At 36.3% G+C, this 20444-nt stretch overlaps 1 protein-coding gene across 1 annotated transcript; it reads left to right on the forward strand.

Moving 5' to 3' along the window:
* Window positions 1-6477: 6477 nt before the first annotated feature.
* On the forward strand, window positions 6478-18039 carry prtfdc1b (phosphoribosyl transferase domain containing 1b). The gene is made up of 9 exons (XM_030161335.1): window positions 6478-6617; window positions 6819-6925; window positions 10121-10304; window positions 11029-11094; window positions 13863-13880; window positions 16691-16773; window positions 16995-17041; window positions 17167-17243; window positions 17426-18039. Exons 1-9 carry the CDS (start codon window positions 6573-6575, stop codon window positions 17471-17473), a joined length of 675 nt encoding a protein of 224 aa, XP_030017195.1. The 5' UTR covers window positions 6478-6572; the 3' UTR covers window positions 17474-18039.
* The last annotated feature ends 2405 nt before the right edge of the window (window positions 18040-20444 follow it).

Consider the following 20444-nt stretch of genomic DNA (forward strand, 5'->3'; position numbering starts at 1 on the left):
AAGTGATTTTGGTTATTATCAAGAAAAACATGGAAAATGAGTAGATATCAGCTCTGAAATAAAACTATTACAAGCTATTTTTGTTGTTATCATTATATTTGTCCAAACAAATGTACCTTTAGTTGTACCAGGCATTAAAATGAACAAGAAATTAAAGAAAACAAGGGGTGGTCTAATATTTTTTTCCGTGACTGTATATGTCGGCCCTGTGATGAACTGGCGACTCGTCCAGGGTGTACCCCGCCTTTGCCCATAGGTAGCTGGAATAGGCTCCACCCCCTTCCACGACCCTAGTGAGGATAAAGCGGGTTCAGAAGTTGATGAAATGTGTGATATTTGACTCTGGTGGAAAAATCCTGTTATCTGTGTTTTTTCACGATGACACTACCCAATGTAAAAGTAGTGTCACGGTAAATTCTGTACATTCAACACATCCTCAAACAAAACACTGGTTTATGCTGCAGGGAACAAATATGATCATGTGCTGACAATTCATTACACTTCAAAGAGTGTCAAATTATGGAAAACAGGCCAGTTTCGCACATAGTTTTGATGTACCTGAAGGCAACATTAATTGGTATTTCCATGTAAACTTTATACTTTAGCTCCTGTTCATTTCAGAGTAACACTTTGTTCCATATATTCAGTGTCTCACAGAAACATCGTAACCTACATGAGGGCGTTAATATCACTATTGATCAGAAACATAATGAAAAAGTACATGAGTTCAAATATTTAGGTGCTGTCTTAGAGTGAACTTTGAAGCACATGTTCGAAAAGTGTCCAAAACCTCCAAAAACGTAATTGTTTTCTTTTCTTACCAATACTGTGACTCAAGCATATATACATACCATGATTTTAATACATTTTTGTTAATGCATAACCATCTCAACTCAAACAAAAACAAAACCTAAGGAGATTTCACATTTAACAAACCTTAAAAATCTTGGACCAAAAGCCAATAAAATGACACCATTGTATAATCCACAAAAAGTCTATTCTCATATATGTAATTGGTCTTTAACCCTGTAAAGCCTGAACCATTAAATCATTGACAGAAAATGAGAAAATTCCAGTTCTTTGAAATTGGAGCCTTTTTTGGTCCTTCTGAACAACCAAAAAAACATTTTTTTTCAAATATCAATTTCCATGTATGAGTTTTCAATTTTGTGTCATATTTGATACATTGGGTCTCAATGCTCAAATATTAATCTTTTTGAACAAACAAAAACATAATATAATACAAACATGTCTAACAAATTGGTAATTCCTTTTCAAAACTGGCAAAGTTCTGCCTCCTTCCTCATTGATGACAGTCTTGTAGTGTCGCTGGAAAGTCCTCTAGTGAACGAATTCCTCCCCCTGGTGGATTATCTGTGTATTGTATGTATCTAATTGTATACATCAGAATTTTCAAGAAGAAAAATATCCCATTGATCATGTACAGGGTGAGTCAGAAAAAACGCTCTTTTCATTTAAAGAAATTGTACCACTGAAATGGAAATGCTTATTTTTCTTTTGACTATACAGTCATATTGATGTGGTTATTGAGCATGTCTGGCGATTGAATCATTGATTTATGGCATAGCATAACAGAAGGAATGCCCATTGTTTATTGTGCACCGAAATATCTGCCAACACAGTTTATGCCACCGTGAATGAAATTGAAATTGTCAACCATTACAGCATGTTTACTCGCCATCAAAATGTTTTGTCTCAACGAAGTCGTCCGGCACGACCTTCAACCTGGCTACCAGTCAGATTGATGCAAATCTGTGCTCGTTGTTGCATCTCTAACACAGCTCTTCTCGCCATTCGTGTTCGTCGTGGGGCTTGGATTTCAGCCGTGATGCGATTTCGGAGTTCCTGAAGAGTTTGTGGAACAGTCTGATACACACGGTTTTTAAGATACCCCCACAAGGTCTTGGAACTGCCGGATGGTTTCTTGGACGCTACCAGTTTCTACCAGAATTTTGTCACCATGAAAGCTCTCTGCACATCCGTAAACTGTGGTCTTGCCATGATGAAAACTCCCTGGGCACTGTCATGTAGGCCTATGTCCTGAGTGTGAAAGCAAAGCCCCGACTCCTGTAATTGTTGTCAATTTCAAGTTTGTTCACTGTGGCATACATTGTGTTGGCAGGTATTTCAGTGCCCAATAAACAATGGACCTTCTCTCTCTTATGCAATGCAATAAATCTATGACTACATCACCAGACATGCTCAATAACCACATCAATATGACTGTATGGTCATAAGAAAAATCAGTGTTTCCGTTTTAGCAGTACAATTTCTTTAAATGGAAAGAGCGTTTTTTCTGACTCACCCTGTAGAGGGCTTCAAAACTCATGTATCAAACTTGATACATTTGGCATTATAGGGTTAATTGTATAAATGATCTTAAATGTGTAAAGTAAAATAAAACATGGGTTTGTGCTGCAGGGTGAAAACAGAGAACAACCTTTGGTTAGTCCTCTTTCTTGGTTAAAGGTCTCTAGAAGATCTTGGCACTAGATATACAAGCATGGAGCGCTTAAAGGCTTTCAGTAATAAGACAAAACTGTGGCTCAAACAGAAACAAATCTGTGAACAGTGAATCACGTCCAGCATTAATCTAATCTGTCATTCAGCTCTTAAAGTTCAGGTGCAGGTGTCACAAAAATATTACCAAAAATATGGAGACCTTTCTTGGCATTAATGGATGAGACCTAAATGTGACCTTAAATCATGCTGCTGTGTTGTATCCTTCCTTTTGTGCAATCTCTGTTAATTATACTGAGTGAAGTCCTGACATTATTTTCTTTCTGAATTTTTTTCTTCTTTTTCTTTTTTTTGTTTGTTTTTACTCCTATTGAACCACATTCCTGATAGTCTTGCGATCTGACAGTATGAGACTGGAATTATAGGGATTATTTATAGCCCTGTCAGTTTTTATTCTTCATTTTTGACAAAAATGACAGTGTGTTTATTGTACTGTGTTTTGTATATGAAAAAAATTTAATAAAATATTTTGTTTAATTAGTCTTGTTGAAATTAAAGTTGTTCTGCTCTACTGTTGTTTATGTTTGATATTTTATTGTTTCTCAAAAGCCTAACCAGGAAAATTGCAAATTAGCTACTATGTACATTGAATTAGCTATGCTTTGAGATGTCACAATGCTGGTTTGTGTTGTCCCTGTCATGTGAAAATTTAACAATGGTGCTTATTGTGCGGAGATCAGCCCAGAAAATATAATGCAGTGTTTACATTTTACACTAAAAATGCCTTGACTGTACTTCAGATGAACACTGCTTTAACCAGTATGGAGTTGCTCTGCAGGAATATGAGGGAATTTTTTCAGATTCTGAATATTTCATTAATCCCAGAGGAAACTGTGTGTATTTGTATATATCACTTATTCTCAGTATGCATAATTTACAACCTGAGTGTGATTAACCTGAGCTGAGAATTTAAAAATGTAACATTCACCTTCAGATACTTGGGGTGACAGTTCCTACTGAGGAGGGAAATACATGAACAGAGCGTGTGTGTGTGTGTGTGTGTGTGTGTGTGTGTGTGTGTGTGTGTGTGTGTGTGTAGGTGTGTGTGTGTGTGTGTGTGTAGACATATATACATACTTAAATATACATATTATGGCACTCTGTTAAAACACAATTACAACACAGTTATGTTTACAATATGTATAGACAAATATAATCAATATAATTAAAGGAAATATACATCAATAAAACTGGATTTTACATTGTACATCCTACATTAATGCAGATGATTTTACACTGATATTGTGTTTTTGCTACTTTTACACACAAACTTTAACCCATAAAGACCCAAACAGTCACTGGCGACCAAAAGCATTAACTAATGTAAACTGTTTAATACCTGCTGATCCACTAATCCTATCAATACATGTAAAGAATTGGTGTAAAATGCAATTTGTCATCTTTTCATGGTCATCAGGTATGACCCATCTGGACGTTCAGAGGCTCCGTAGTGAACGTGGAAACACTGTCATCTTCTACAACATTGATTCACCAGTAAAACCCATGGAGTTGGTCAATGACAGTGGATGGAGACACTTGTTTTGTGTTCAGTTATTGATATATTTTACAGAATAAGTCACTTTTTCTTCTGTTTCCTCTGTTTCTGATGTAATAACCTTGGAATTTACTCTGAAATTTTATGAACATCTACATGATTATTGAATTAAATATAGGAAAATACATAATTTACAAAAAAAAAAAAAAAAAAAAACGCAAAATAAAGAGGATAATATTACAGTAAATGGAGTTTGATCAGTGACAGTGGATGGAGACACTTGTTTTATGTTCAGTTAATGATATATTTTACAAAAAAAGTAGCTTTTTTTTTATCAGTTTTCTCTGTTTCTGATGTAATAACTTTGGAATTTACTCTGAGCTTTTATGAACGTCTACATGATTACTGAATTAAATATAGGAAAATACATAAATTACACACACACAAAAAAAAAGCAAAATAAAGACAATGATATTACAGTAAATGGAGTTTGATCAATGACAGTGGATGGAGACACTTGTTTTATGTTCAGTTAAAGATATATTTTTACAGAAAAAGTCACTTTTTCTTCAGTTTTCTCTGTTTTTGATGTAATAACTGTAGCGGCTCTTTGTCATCAAAATTAAATCAACATAAATGTGACTGAATTTAAGACTTTAACATAACTCAAATAACCACTGGATGCTCCATGGGTTTGTGGTTTATGCAGTCAAAAATACAATGTAAATATCATAGATGTAGTTCAAGTGGTTTATTTTCAAGATTTTGCAGGCAAACAACAACTAAGGCCTTTTGTGCTGTCTCTCCTGCTCATCCTGTCTGACTGTCTGATTGTCTGGTAAAAAACCACAGGTGCATGCTGGTCTAACTTTGTGCTCCCTATTTATACCCAGGTGCCCACGGTCTAAACCAATAAGAAAACTAGAAGCACTCGGAGAGCGCAGACCTCCGCCAAGGCTGATCAGTGGGGCCCCCCGTGGGCCCCCCCACCCCCGATCACCCCCAAAAGTTCACCATTTCTTCCTTATCCCATTTCCAACAAACCCTGAAAATTTCATCAAAATCTGTCCATAACTTTTTGAGTTATGTTGCACATTAACGGACAGACAAACAAACAAACCCTGGCAAAAACATAACCTCCTTGGCGGAGGTAATAAGAAAACACAGAACAAAAAGGTGCTAAATACCAAAGAATGAAAACAATAACCATAAAAATCAAAAAATATATCCTAACTAGAAGCACTCGGAGAGCGCAGACCTCCGCCAAGGCTGATCAGTGCCCCCCCCCCCCCCCCCCCCCCGTGGCCCCCCCCACGCCAAGGAGGTTATGTTTTTGCCAGGGTTTGTTTGTCTGTCTGTTTGTTTGTTTGTCTGTCTTTGTCTGTCTGTTTGTTTGTTTGTCTGTCTGTTAGTGTGCAACATAACTCAAAAAGTTATGGACAAATTTTGATGAAATTTTCTGGTCTGCGCCCCCCCCCCCGTGGGCCCCCCCACCCCCGATCACCACCAAAATGTAATCATTTCTTCCTTATCCCATTTCCAACAAACCCTGAAAATTTCATCAAAATCTGTCCATAACTTTTTGAGTTATGTTGCACACTAACGGACAGACAAACAAACAAACATACAAACAAACAAACCCTGGCAAAAACATAACCTCCTTGGCGGAGGTAAATATTAAACAAAGAAAAAATAAACAAAAAATAAACAATTAGGAAAAAAAAAAACAAACTAAGTGAACAAAATAGGTAAATTAACTTTAAACAAAAAACTAAACCGACAAATAGCTCCTATAATTACTTTTGAATTTACTCTGAGCTTTTATGAACATCTACATGATTATTGAATTAAATATAGAAAAATACATAATTTACACTAAAAAACCTCAAAATAAAGAGGATAATATTACAAGAACTAGAAGTACTCGGAGAGCGCAGACCTCCGCTAAGGCTGATCAGTGCCCCCCCCCCCCCCCCCCCCCCCGATCACCACCAAAATTTAATCATTTCTTCCTTATCCCATTTCCAACAAACCCTGAAAATTTCATCAAAATCTGTCCATAACTTTTTTGAGTTATGTTGCACACTAACGGACAGACAAACAAACAAACAAACCCTGGCAAAAACATAACCTCCTTGGCGGAGGTAAATAGTGATAAATCACTCAAGAAAGGTTAAATGGTAAGCAAAATTAATTGGGGAACTACTACAAAAGTAGCTCTGGGTCTTTATGGGTTAACAGGACGGCTGGTTTGTCAGTGTGGTTGACATGTGGTCCCTGAGTATCCATAAAGTGAAGTGGGGGGGCTTCTAAGGGCAGCAGTACAACGTGGAAAAATTGTGTCAGAGCGCCCCTAGTGGCCGCAGCGCAGCATTACGCCCCACACCAGGGTGCGAACTAGTTATTGGTAAAGCAAAGAGGGAACATTCCTCCAGTCCCATGCTCCTCCTCTCTCGTCGCACAGCCAGATCCTCTAAAAGCCTGCCGCACCAGTTATTTCAGACAAGAAGCCTTCTGTTTGGGCGGAAAAAACAACATGGCAGACGAGCTCCGGTCTCAGAGAAGAAGCGACGGAATTGTGGTAATTCCATTAAAAGCACAAGTGCAGGAAGGAAGTTTTATTTTCCATGCATTCAGTGTTAGATTCTACTGTGCAGATACTTTGTAGCTTTATCTCATTCGCGGCCACATGCGTCTGCGTGGAGCGAAGAAGTGCAACTTGTGGTCGATGCTTATAAACATGAAACTAATATTTCCTCTGGTGTTTTGTGTCCCCTCTCAGATTGAAGATGACTGGCCAGGCTACAGTTTAGACCTCTTCAGCTATCCAGCCCATTATTCTGGAGACTTAGACTGTGTCATCATTCCACATGGCGTCATTATGGACAGGTACACACACACACACACACACACACACACACACACACATTTACATGCACACCATGCTGCCTGCAGATGGTTCCTGTGCAGAAGCAGGAAAAGTAGCTTCTGAAGGGATTTAGGTGATGCTATTTATTCCCCCCACTGTGGTTTAGGATGAAGTTATGGAGGTTTTGACATATTTTATAGGAAGTAACAATTTGCAAGCCAGAGAAACGATGCACATAACATGCATTTACTGTCAAAAGTAGAATGGGATTGAATAAACTTTATTGTTTTCGGACAACAGTTCTACATGTTGCAGCATCTGGCCACAATAAACAATGACAGTATAACCCAGTGGTTCCCAGGCTTTTTTGGCTTGTGATCCCATTTTAACATCACAAATTTCTGGTGACCCCAGACGTTCAAAATAAATTTTTTTTGCTAAAATTAATTTGTTTTTGATCATGTAATAGTTTGCTATACTATGTTGCAAATACACATTAATTTTAGAGGACATTTAGGCTATATAATGTATATTATTATGGACGGAGGCAGAAAAGCCAGGTGTAGATTATGTTTATGTTTATGCATTTGGCAGACACTTTTTTCCAAAGCGACTTACAGGGGAAAACCAATCAAATCACTCAATCAATCAAATTTTATTTATATAGCGTCAGATCACAACAAAAAAGTTATCTCGTGACACTTTATATATAGAGTTGGTCAAAACCAGACTCTAAGCCAGTTTACAGAAACCCAACAGAATCCTCCGGGTGCAAACACTTGTGACTGGTGATTACTGCGCAAAGTGAGAATTTTATTTTCCTTGGTCAGGATATGTACAGTCAGTCCAGCTTGGATTTACAAGGCTGACAATTAATACTGAACAAACAATAACTCAAACTATGAATTATGAAAGAGCTGCAGCATCTGAAACCGACCACAATGAACATTTGAAAGATAAACAGTACCACAGCGCTTCAGTTTCAGCTTCACAGTTTGTCATGTCTTTTATGTATTGGGATTGTCTCTGTCAACTCTCTATATATTTTTTATTAGTAAAGCTTTATTTTTTTTTATTTATATAGCACTTTTTAAAACAACATGTTACAAAGTGCTTAACTTAAAGGAGAGATCGATCAAATCAAATTTTAAGCCAATTTACAGAAACACAACAGAATCCTCCAGGAGCAAACATTTATGACTGGTGACAGTGGAAGGAAAAACTTCCCTTTAACAGCAGAAACCTCGAGCAGACCCAGACTCCTGGAGGATGGCCGTCTGCCTTGACCAGTTGGGGTTAAAGAGAGAAAGTAAAGGAGGAGAAAAGAGAGAGCGATAGAGATAGAGAGAGACTGGGGGAGAGGGGGGAGGTAGGGGGAGACGTATGGATGCAGCTAATGCACAGATAACTGAACTAGAACATCTATGGAACAGTATAATAAACACTATCGTGACTATATGGATAAGTGAGTGATGATGATGAAGGCAGCAGAGAGGCAGGACCACAGCAGCAGGTCTAGAGATGATCCTAGGAAAACCTTAGTAAGTTTTTATTTTTTATTTTTATCAATTACTAGAAATTTCAGGCGACCCCATTTGAATTCCAGGCGACCATTGTCACAGTGCAAAAAAACAAACAAAAAAAAAAAAAACAGAGGGGGCTCAGATCAGATATGCAAAGAGTCAACCTCTGATAAAAGCAGTGAGAAAATAAAAATAAAATGAGAATAATAGTAATAGTTACAATACAACCAATAAATAAATTATCAATAAAACCACAGGTAAGAAAACCAGGAGCATTTTGCTACTATTACTATTACTACTACTATAATAATAAATTAATGCAGGGGTTCTCGTTGTAGCCTCACAGTTAGAAGCTTCTTGGTTCTATTCCTTTCTGTGTGGAGTTTGTATGTTTTCTCTGTGTCTTCATGGGTTCTCTGGGTACTCCTGCCTCTCCCCTCCATCCAAAGAAAGCTAGTAAATCTCTACATTTGAGGATCTGAAAGAAATTAATAATTGGCTTTCTTTCGAGAAAAGTAAGAAAATGGATTTAAAAAAACAAATAATAGTGACCATATATACAGGGTAGGGAAGCAAAATTTACAATGAACATTTAGTTGTTTTTTCTCAGCAGGCACTACGTCAATTGTTTTGAAACCAAACATATATTGATGTCATAATGATACCTATCACTATTATCCATACCTTTTCAGAAACTTTTGCCCCTATGAGTAATCAGGGAAGCAAACGTCAAAGAGTGTGTGATTTGCCGAATGCACTCGTCACACCAAAGGAGATTTCAAAAATAGTTGGAGTGTCCATAAAGACTGTTTATAATGGAAAGAAGAGAATGACTATGAGCAAAACTATTATGAGAAAGTCTGGAAGATACTATTAAAGAAGAATGGGAGAAGTTGTCACCTGAATATTTGAGGAACACTTGCGCAAGTTTCAGGAAGTGTGTGAAGACAGTTATTGAGAAAGGAGGAGGACACATAGAATAAAAACATTTTCTATTATGTAAATTTTCTTGTGGCAAATAAATTCTCATGACTTTCAAGAAAACTAATTGGTCATACACTGTCTTTCAATCCCTGCCTCAAGATATTGTAAATTTTGCTTCCCCACCCTGTATAGTTAAATATAAATAGTTTCACTTAAAGTGCCATAAGTATGGGTCTCAAGGAGTGTTTAACAAAGCTGGTGTCTTATTTATCAGTGCAACCACTTTATATTAGTATTTGCATCCAAATTTTGAAGTAATGGAACAAAACTTAAAAATTAAATCAAAATCGATCCGTAAAGCAGTTGATATGGAGGGTAAATATATACATTTTATTCCAAAAGCCAAATATCCACCACAAATCGACAAATGCATAACAATTTATATACCAGACAGTCAGAGTGATGCTCAGAGCTGTAGACTGTGGGCCCCTGCTCAGCTTTACGTCAGACAAAGGTTTTATTTATTTCCTTGGACACTCATGTTGATAGAATGGATTCATCTGATGATTATTTCTTACTATTTTAAAGGCCCAATACCAGTAAAGTACTGCACGTAAAAGAGTCTTTCCCAGTGATCATTGTCTGAACCCAAATATTTACTTTATTGAACCCAAACACCTGCAACTCTGATCTAGTAATATATAAGTGTGAAGGAAACACAGTTAGACAGATGTCAAATAGAACGTCCACTTCTCATGTTGTTCGCAGGACGGAGCGCCTCGCTAGAAACATCATGGATGACCTCGGTGACCACGACATAGTGGTGCTGTGTGTTCTGAAGGGGGGCTACCAGTTCTGTGCCGACCTGGTGGACAGGATTAAGGCACTTAGTCGTAACTCCAACCGCACCATTCCCATGAGGGTCCACTTTATCCGCCTTAAGAGCTACCTGGTGAGGTTCTGCACGGAAAACACTTGGATAATTCTGTCTAAGTGGTGTGTCTGAGAGAGGAGAGGCACTCTTCATGCTTATGATTATCAGCGTTGATGTTTGTTTTGTTTGGGCATCTTATGACTTAGTCAGAAGATGTGAGTTATATTTTATAAAACATTTTTTACAGTGGAATCTTTGTGTTACTTTGGATTGGGCTGTTTTCATGCAGACATATAGGCTACACACATTAAAACATTTGAACAAAAAACCTTTTGATTATTTACTATCATAGAAAAGGCACGGAAAGTGCAAACCGCTTCAACAAATTACTTATGCGTTGTACTTATTTTTTTTTATAGAGGGGAAAAGTTGAAAATATTTACATGCAACACACACCACTTTATATACCAAGCCAAACACATAAAAACATAGAAACCAACAGGTAAGAAACAAAATGAAGGAAAAATAATGATATAATACAAAGTCATACAAAATATAGACAGTAAATTGAAGATACTTGAAAAAATTTAAATAATATTTTTTTCTTAATTGGTTAAAAGGAATCCAAACCCTATCCATGTAAAGATCTCTTATTTTTTTAATCACATTTTTATTCCATAGACAAAATTCTCTGTCTTTATTTCCAGGTTTAAACTCTTTATTACCCCTATTTTCACACTTTTAAGTATAAATTATTTATATAGTCACATAATGAACCACTTTGGTCTTTTTATTTCCACAGAATGACCGGTCCACAGAGGATCTTCACATAGTTGGAGCAGAAGATCTGTCCTTTTTAGCAGGAAAGGTAAAATCCATTCGTACATAGATTTTTACATTTATTTTACAACGAACAGTGCCCAAGTCCACTGGACCATTACCTTGAGCTTAGGGGGAAACACATGCAGACAAGTGGCGTGTAGATAGTGGGTACTGATAGACGACTGCCTCAAGAGGGCAGCCTCTCCTCAGTCTGTCTTTTTGTTCTCTGTGCTGAAGATCTTCCACTTTACTAGTCAAGTGTGTGTAAACAGAAGAGTAATACTGTGTACCGCAATAGATGAGCAGTCCTATCATCAAACTGAAACCTAAAGTCTTTTCATTTACCGTAGTTATGACTAAAAAAGTCAGTAAATCTGCACATTTGAGAAACTGAAACCAATGGATGATCGACATTCTCCTTAGAAAAGGACAAGTTACAACCTGTTAACAGTTTCTTAACAGCTAATTAATTTTGTCGTGACAGATGAATCATTCCCTACTTTTGGAATCAGTGATTTGAGCTCATTTCCAGAGTTGGAAACTTTCCAAAGAAATAAAGTTAATTAATTTTAGAAGTTCCTCTGGGACAAAGTCTGCAAATAATCAGACTTTGCTTGTACTAAAGGGCAAAATGAAACAGGATTTAGACCAGTGGTTCCCAACCTTTTTTGGGTCGTGACCCCATTTTAACATCTGAAATTTCTGGCAATCCCAGACATTCAAACAGAGACCTTTTTTTTTTTTTTTTTTTTTTTTTTTTGCTAAAATTACTTTGTTTTTGATCATGTAATAGTTTGCTATACTATGTTGCAAATAAACATTAATTTTAGATGACATTTAGTCTATATAATGTATATTATTATGGACAGAGGCAGAAAAGCCAGGTGTAGATTACTGCACAAAGTGAGAATTTTATTTTCCTTGGTCAGGATTTGTACAGTCAGTCCAGCTTAGATTTACAAGGCTGACAATTAATACTGAACAAACAAGAACTCAAACTATGAATTATGAAAGAGCTGCAGCATCTGAAACCGACCACAATGAACATTTGACAGATAAACAGTACCACAGTGCTTCAGTTTCAGCTTCAGAGTTTGTCATGTCTTTTATGTATTGTGATTGTCTCTCTCAACCCACCATATATTTTTTATTAGAAAGTTTTAGTTTTTGTTTTTTGTTTTTTTTTTTATCAATTACTAGAAATTTCAGGTGACCCCATTTGAATTCCAGGTGACCCCAAGTGGGGTCCCGACCCCAAGGTTGAGAAACACTGTACTAAACTGTCATAGAGTTTGGGGGTTACAGCCTTTTCTCTTGAATAATCAACTCACCATATATTTTTTATTAATAATTTTTTTTTTATCAATTGCTAGAAATTCCAGGCGACCCCATGTGGGGTCCCGACCTCATGGTTGAAAAACACTGATTTAGAACTGTTAAACATCCTAAATGTACCTTACAATATGCTGTGTGAACGCAAAATTTCAGATTGGATGTGTTTCCTCATCTGATGGAGGTATGAAAAGCATATACAAATGTGTGTCTGTGGTTGTTCACATCTTCAACATGTGTGCCACCCAATCATTGTTTGCCCTTTATGCGTCTGTGCATGTCCATGAGTTTGTTAGTGTATGCATGAGCACGCAAACACTACTACGGGACGCATAACTTTACAGTATTTCTAGTCAGCGTAAATCAGCTGATGTGAATACTCATAGTCACACACACCCATTATCTGAACACACACACACACACACCCACACACACACACTCTCACACACTCTTAATACACAGTGAAGTCAGGCGTGGCATAGATACCAGGGACATGAATACGGTATGAGGTAGTAAGCTTGAGTCACTGCCGGCTGCTTCGCTCACTGTATTTTAAGTGTGCTTGTGAAATCCCTGAACTGTCTGTGATGTACAGCTAAATTTAGGTTCATGTTTTTGTCTGAATGGTGTAATGTTTAGCGGAAAAAGTGAGCTAAGTCCGCCACTTGAACTGCTTCACAAAGAGGAGTTGTTACTCACCTGTTTATAGCGTAGCTGACATAAATCTGTGTGGACTTAAATATGTAAAACTTATTTTTATAAATTCCCCAGGGTTTACTGCACTCTAAATGAATCCGTATGAATAATGAGGCCCGGACAATGCATGACTCTACGCTTGGGTGAATGCTTTGTTTAAAAAGGAAGAGTAAACTGCAGACAGTTAGTTGGTAGTTATATCTTGACCTAGCTAAGAAGAAACCCAGATTGTGTCTGTTAACATAAATAGTCCCCAGTTGTCTTCTGTTGATTAGACAAACATTTGCAGAATTCCAGCTATTCCAGTGCTGCATTCATATAGGACTATAGGAACCCAGATCTACAGTGTGGATGAGGTTATTTTTACATGTATTTCCTGGCATGACTAAAACATACAAATGTAATGACAAATAAAGAAGTAAGAACTTAAGCTGATTTAGTGCTATAAAATGTAGCCGGTTGCTTTGTCATGTTGCAACTGTTTTTTTCTACACATCTACAAAATATGCAACCCTTTAAGATTCATGTGTCATTTAGTTTCAGTTTGAGAAAAAAACTGGAAGTACAGGTTAATCTGTTGAAAAGTCTCTCAACCTTTATTTTTTAAATTCAGAACTATAGTTTGATGCAGTTGAAGTCGGTAACTACATGCCGTTTTTGTCTGAGGGATTTATCTTGGAATGTGCGTGGCTGATTGGAAGATACCGTAGCTTTTTATCTGTTCCTAACCAAGAGTAATTGTTTGCTTTCCTCCCCCTTTTTCTCTCCCTAACATGCTCTCTTAAGAACGTTCTGATCGTGGAGGTGAGTCAACCATGTTTCTGTTCCTCTTATTTTTCCTTCTTCACCAAATGGGCCTATTGTGTTACTTCTTATTCTGGCTGACTATCCAGGTCAAGAGGAGCCATTTAAAGTTTTCTCCTCTCTGGACTTGAGTTCAACACAGAGAAACTTTTTAATTGGCTGACCTATATTTGGGAAATCGGGCTGTTTTTCCAGATATGATCTTCATAATGTTACTATAATCATGTCACGTTGTGGGAGTAGGTGTGTTGAGAAACAATGGCATTTACAGGAAAGGAAGAAATGTAGTCATTCACTCGGGATCACTTTTTATATAGACATAACACGATGAACCATGTTGTAACAGTTGTAATTACTCACTGCTTAAATATAGGCAAATTTGTTCTTGCCAGTAATCATTTCCTATGTTTAGTTTTGCTACAGACAAAAGAAAATGTCTTCATTGCAATATATTTTATGCCATACTTTCTACAAGAGGGTTTCTAGAATGAGTAATTAAATTCATCTGAAATTTTTATTTACTTTCTCAGTCAAATATTCTACTGAGATTGTTTTTATTCACATGCTTTTCAGTCATATACCGCGTTTCCACTATGTGGTACCGGCTTGACTCGACTCGACTGCCTTTTAGGATTTCCATTAACGTAGAAGGACCTGATATCTGGTACCCGGTACTAGTTTTTTTGGTATCTGCTCTGCCGAGGTTCCAAAACTGGGAAAGAGATACTAAAATGTGACGTGTAAACCAAGGTTCTAATAGTTTTGGGTTTGTCATTAAAGTTTGGTTTTATTTAGTTTTGAATTTTTTTTTCTCTAATTCAGGTAGTTTTAATTTGTTTTTAGAGCAGGTTTGCTAGTTTTTATTAGTTTTCATTATTTTCTAAAAGCTTAGTTTTAGTATTCATTTTAGTTTTTTGATATCTTTTCCCTTCTTCTCCGTCATATTCACATAAATCCCAGACAGGACTCTGCTCCTTTCTCCCAGCTTTAGTCTCCATGTTTCCAGGTAGAGTGGGGACGAGAAGACGACTGTAAACCACAAGTGACGGACTGTGAAGTGTCGTATGGTGCCACTAGATAAAATTGCTAGAGTGAAATAAATCGATTTCGTATCAATCCGACACTGACAAAGACGAAAACGAAGGGAATTTTATCCATAATTTTTATACGTTTTAGTTATTTTTGTAATCACACAATACAGTTTCAGTTATTATTTTTTTTCTTTTAATTATAGTTTTTATTTATTTCAGTTAACGAAAATGTTTTTCCAGTTCCAGTTTTCGTCATTTCGTTAGTTTTCATTAACGATAGTAACCTTGGTGTAAACACTGCAGACCACTGATTGGTCAGAGAGTTGTCTCTGGGTCATTGTGTTGTCAATGTGCAACCCACTATTTAAAAAAAAAAAAAAAAACTGATTCGGAAGTTTACAGTAAATATACTAGTAGGCTAATCCACATGATGGCAGCCCATAAAACTACACCGTGGTCGGTCGAGGAGGTTCAGACATTTCTGTCCTTGGTGGCTGACAAAAAAATTCAGCATGAGCTTGCACACAACAAGCGATTTATCAGCAACTCTCTGAGGAGACGTCACAGAAGTTACACATCGTGTCGCTATGACGTCCAGGTACTCTAAAGTCTGTAGTATCCTGTAATGGAAACGGTCTCCACGAATAGTATCTAGTGCCTGAGTTGAGTCGAGTCGAGCCGAGCCAGTTCCACGTAGTAGAAACATGGCATTATATCAGCCTTTTATATAAGGAAAGACATTTATTTTAAAGATGTCATATGTAGTATTGATATTCAAACTGTCAACGCTAGGAGCAAATCGGATACCAGAACACACTAATGATTCCTAAAACCATCAGTGAAGGAATGCTATGTATCCACAGACTGTAACACTCACTGAATAAACAGTAAAGCTACATACATCTGTATTATGGTATCATCAGGTTTTCTCCTTCAAAAAAAAAAAAACTCTGCTGTTTTAGAATATCTACATGCTTCGTCAGGGGATAGTTTACATTATAGCTCTGTTTTTAGACAGAAAATAGCCACAGTAAACCCACAATTCACCTCTTGTTTCCTGTACAGTTTATGTTGTCAGTATTAGCACTAAAGATCTGTTTGGAATCATCCAGATAAGGTCAGAATGTCACAGTTTAGTTTGAAAGGTGGATCAACAAATGGTGAATTTAGCAAAGATAATAACATCACATAATAACATTGTACCTTCATAAGCCTTATAATCACCCACCTGTGTAGAAGAAACACTTTGATTTCAGCACTAAACTCCATTCTTTACATTTAGAACTGTATGCAGTGGTGAAAACAACAGCAGCGCTTCTAGCTTTTATCACTTTGTCACTTTCTTTGACTCTAAAAGTTGTTTCTTATTGGTTCTCATCCCATCTTATCACTTACTGATATTTTGGTCAAAGGCCCAGTGGTTAGTTTTCACTATTATAGATCAGAAAAGTGACTCACTACTCCCTCTAATGGTCACATAAATCCAAAAAACTATTTGCATGAATATATTCAGTTCATATCTTTATAATCATTGGTGTAAGCTTTGATGTAAGTCCTATTTCTAAAGAATCTAATTGTAAATTTTGATCACTTTTAATTTTTGAAAGCAGAAATCCTGCATATAGCACCTCACATTCTGGTTTCACCTTCTCTTTTTTTAGTTTAGTGATTTATAAAATGGCCACTACTGTGTCATGTTCTTTATCACTCAAGACTGAGATACATCATTTGTCCATATCTTTGGTTCTTCTATTCAGGTTTTTTTTTTTTTCTTTTCAGGCCATAGTCGGAACAGGGAAGACAATGAAAACTCTCCTGGAGCACGTTGAAGCCTTCAGGCCCAAAATGATCAAAGTAGCTGGGTAAGATAAGTTATGGCTGTAAAGACCTCTAAACAAAACCAGCCCAGTTGTCCTGCTTTGTGATTCACTCCATTTCCGCCTTCCAGTCTAGACAGCAAGAGAGACAAATAAAGAATGTGCTTCAGATGCTACTGTTATAAAGCTGATACTGTCCTGTGACGTGGTAACGCAGCAGACAGAAAGGGACACTGTGTGATCGTGCCTACTTTTATTTTCCACAGGTTGCTGGTCAAGAGATTGCCACACAATTCAGCATGTCTTCCTGACTGTATGTATATGAATAACCCTTTCTGTGTTTTTTTTATGAGTCAGTGGTTCTTTAAAACAATTGTCAGTGAGTCAGTGGACAATGAAAATACCTGCAACTGATGTTTTTCCCCTCTCTGGTTTCAGATGTTGGCTTTGAGATACCCAATCGTTTTGTGGTTGGATATGCCTTAGACTACAATGAATATTTTAGAGACCTTAATGTAAGTCACCGGCTTTTGACTGGAACACATTTTACAGGAGAAAAAGTGCCAAATAAAAAGGACATAACTGATAACATATGTTAGGATCTCTTAAGATATTGCAGTAGAAAGATTTTTGTAGTGAAACTGTTGGGTATGTTCATATTCTACAATTTCATTCTTGAATTTTTCTCTTTTTTCAGCATATTTGTGTCATCAGTGAAAGTGGAAAGCTGAAATACAAGATTTAAAAGGGGATCGGAGAAAGAAGGGACTGACACACAGATGTCATCCAACAGCGAGCCTTAACGTATTTCCTGAGATGCCGTTGACTCACAGCTGGGACGTTTTTCATTAAGCATGCCTGTTTTGATATAACATGTTTTAGACTACATTTAACTGGAAAGTTTAGAACAATTACAGATAGTTTTGGTTCTTTCATGCATTAGCAAATATAATTTTAACTCTGTTGCTTTCCAGTTTTGCTCTATTTTTATACGCAATGTAAAGTTCTGAATAAATATGATGGTTTTTCTAAGATGATAGGATTGTGTGTGATGAGGTTACAGAAGGAAATGAAACGTTTTCTATTTTTTAAGACATTTGTCATGCCTTGTCATGCCTTCACTCTTGACTTTTTATGCTGCATTAGATTTCATGTTTGTCGCCTTTTAAGCTCAGGGGAAAGCAATGGTTTTGTACACATTAAGTACACTAACTACCTACCTCTTTTTTGGTTTCTCATAATGTGAGCTTTAGTGGGATCATCTCTGTATCTCTTTTTTTAATTAACAAAAAATAAAGTATTTGTAACATGTGTGTAAGTGTCATATGTATTTATCTGTTGTGTTAGATGACATTTAAGTGGTAGTTTTGATAAGCTCAATCACTATGAAGGAAAAGGTTGAGTACATGCTCCTCTTGGGCTATCTGTATATCACAGGTGTCAAACATGCAGCCCGGGGGCCAAATCCGGCCCACCAAAGGGTCCAATCCGGCCCCTGGGATGAATCGGTGAAATGCAAAAATTACACTGAAGATATTAACAATCAAGGATGTTAGAATCATTTTAGGTCAATTCAATCTCAAGTGGGTCAGACCAGTACAATACTATAATAATAACCTATGAATAATGACAACTACAAATGTTTCTCTTTGTTGTAGTGTAAAAAAAAGTAAAATTACACAAAAATATCTACATTTACAGATGAGCCTTTTACAAAAAATGTGAACAACCTGAAATTTCTTAAGTATGTGGAATTGTACCAATATTCTGCCTGTTACTAAATGTTTTGTGTATTTGTAGATCCACTGTGATCTGTAAGTTGTGATGCACATGTATAAATGATAAACTAAGGCGTAATATTGTTAAAATTGCACTTATTTTTCTTAAGAATTTTCAGGTTCATATTTGTTCATGTTATGTTCAAGTACGGTTTGTAGATGTAAACATTTTAATTATTGAATTTTACTTTTTTCACTCAAAAACATAGAAAAAAACTTTGGAGTTACATCATTTATCAGTTCTTATCCTATCATTTATATTATTTTACTAGTCCGGCCCACTTTATTTCATTTTAGGCTGTATGTGGAACTGAACTAAAATGAGTTTGACACCCCTGGGTTAGATTAAAACAAAGTGTAATTTCGCAAAATATCTGAATAACCTGAACAAATATGAACAGCCTGAAATAGCTTAAGAGAAGTGCAATTTTAATAATATTCCACCTGTTACTAAATATTATGTGTATTTGTAGATCCGTTGTGAACTGTAAGTTATAGTGTACATGTGGAAATGATTAACCAAAGCGTAATAGTGTTAAAATTAAAAAAAAAAAAAATCAGATTGTTCATGTTATTCACATTGCCTGAAAGGATAGTTTGTAGATGTAAACATTTTCATAATGTAATTTTACTTTTTTCGCTGTAAAATATAGAGACAGTTTGGAGTTGACATTATTTCTATATTATTATGTTATTATTTTACTGGTTTGGCCCATTTCAGATTAGATTTAGCCGAATGTTGCCCCTGAATTAAAATGAGTTTGACACCCCTGCTGTATATGAAGGAGGCCTGGTAGTTTTCCAAGCATCATTCAAATTTTTTTTTTAAACAACCAATGCTCTATGGCTTATAATGTTTCTTCTGACTTGAGTGGGATTGTCTCTCTAACTGTAGGATGGCTGAAGTGGCATCCTGAAAAAAAAAAAAGTCTAAACATCAGGTTACATTCTTTGGTTAGAAAATAGGTTAACTGAAAAATGAACTTGTAAAGGGAACAAAAGAGAAGTGCTTGTGTTAAGCTGCTGTGCTCTTTGTATACACCTGACACATGACTCCCAGTCTTTAAGCAAAGGAACACGGAGAACTATAAAAACAAAACCGCTTTTCTCTTGGTACCGAGGTCTGCTGGGGATTACAGTGAATTGACTCTGTGACCTTTTAACAGAATTTGGCTCCATGGATAATGTCTTTATGCAGCACTATAGTAGTGGGCTACTGTATAATCCTAAGGCAGTTTCAAGTTTTAGGCTACTGTTTTGTTTTGTTTTTTCACTTTTTGCCAGTGGTGGAAAACGTACAATATAAAAATGCTTCTTTGCTTAACCCTTAAAGACTGAGTGCTACTTAAAAAAGTTTTCTTATACATTTAACCCTTCCAAATTTTTTAATTATCCTCTGTATTTTGCAATTTTCAGCAAAATTCTGATATTTTCCTATATTTTACTGATTATGTAAATTTTCATAAAACCTCAGAGTAAATTCAAATGTTATATGAAAATGAAAAACTGAACTAAAAATGACTAAATTAAAAATAAGTGTCCTCAACCACTGTTATTTGCCAAACTACATGGGTTTCATTAGTGAATCAATGTTACAGATTATGATATGTCCATGTTCACTACAGAATGTTCAAAAAAGAGACATGATGCTGCTGAAAATCTGATCAATTTTTACCTGGATTATACAAATGTATTGATAGGATTAACGGTCCAAACTGAAATTATTTTACATCAGTAGAGGATTTTAGTTGTCAGTGGCTGTTTACATCTTCGAGAGTTAAACATTCATGATATTGTCAGTATTAAAAACTACTAAAAGTGAAGATAACACAAGCCCAAGTTAAGTCACAAGTTATAACACTGAACAATCATATGCATAAGTAGTATTTTGCTGTTGTTGCTGGTTCAGTGGCTATATATTATGTTAATATATATTTT

This window comes from Sphaeramia orbicularis, chromosome 17 (genome assembly GCF_902148855.1).
Source record: "Sphaeramia orbicularis chromosome 17, fSphaOr1.1, whole genome shotgun sequence".
Classification (NCBI taxonomy): Eukaryota; Metazoa; Chordata; class Actinopteri; order Kurtiformes; family Apogonidae; genus Sphaeramia; species Sphaeramia orbicularis.

Coding starts and splice junctions, on each gene's coding strand:
- prtfdc1b (XM_030161335.1), top strand. CDS start 6,573: ATGGCAGACGAGCTCCGGTCTCAGAGAAGAAGCGACGGAATTGTG. Junction 6,926..10,120: donor CATGGCGTCATTATGGACAG/GTACACACACAC, acceptor TGTTGTTCGCAG/GACGGAGCGCCTCGCTAGAA. Junction 10,305..11,028: donor TCCGCCTTAAGAGCTACCTG/GTGAGGTTCTGC, acceptor TTATTTCCACAG/AATGACCGGTCCACAGAGGA.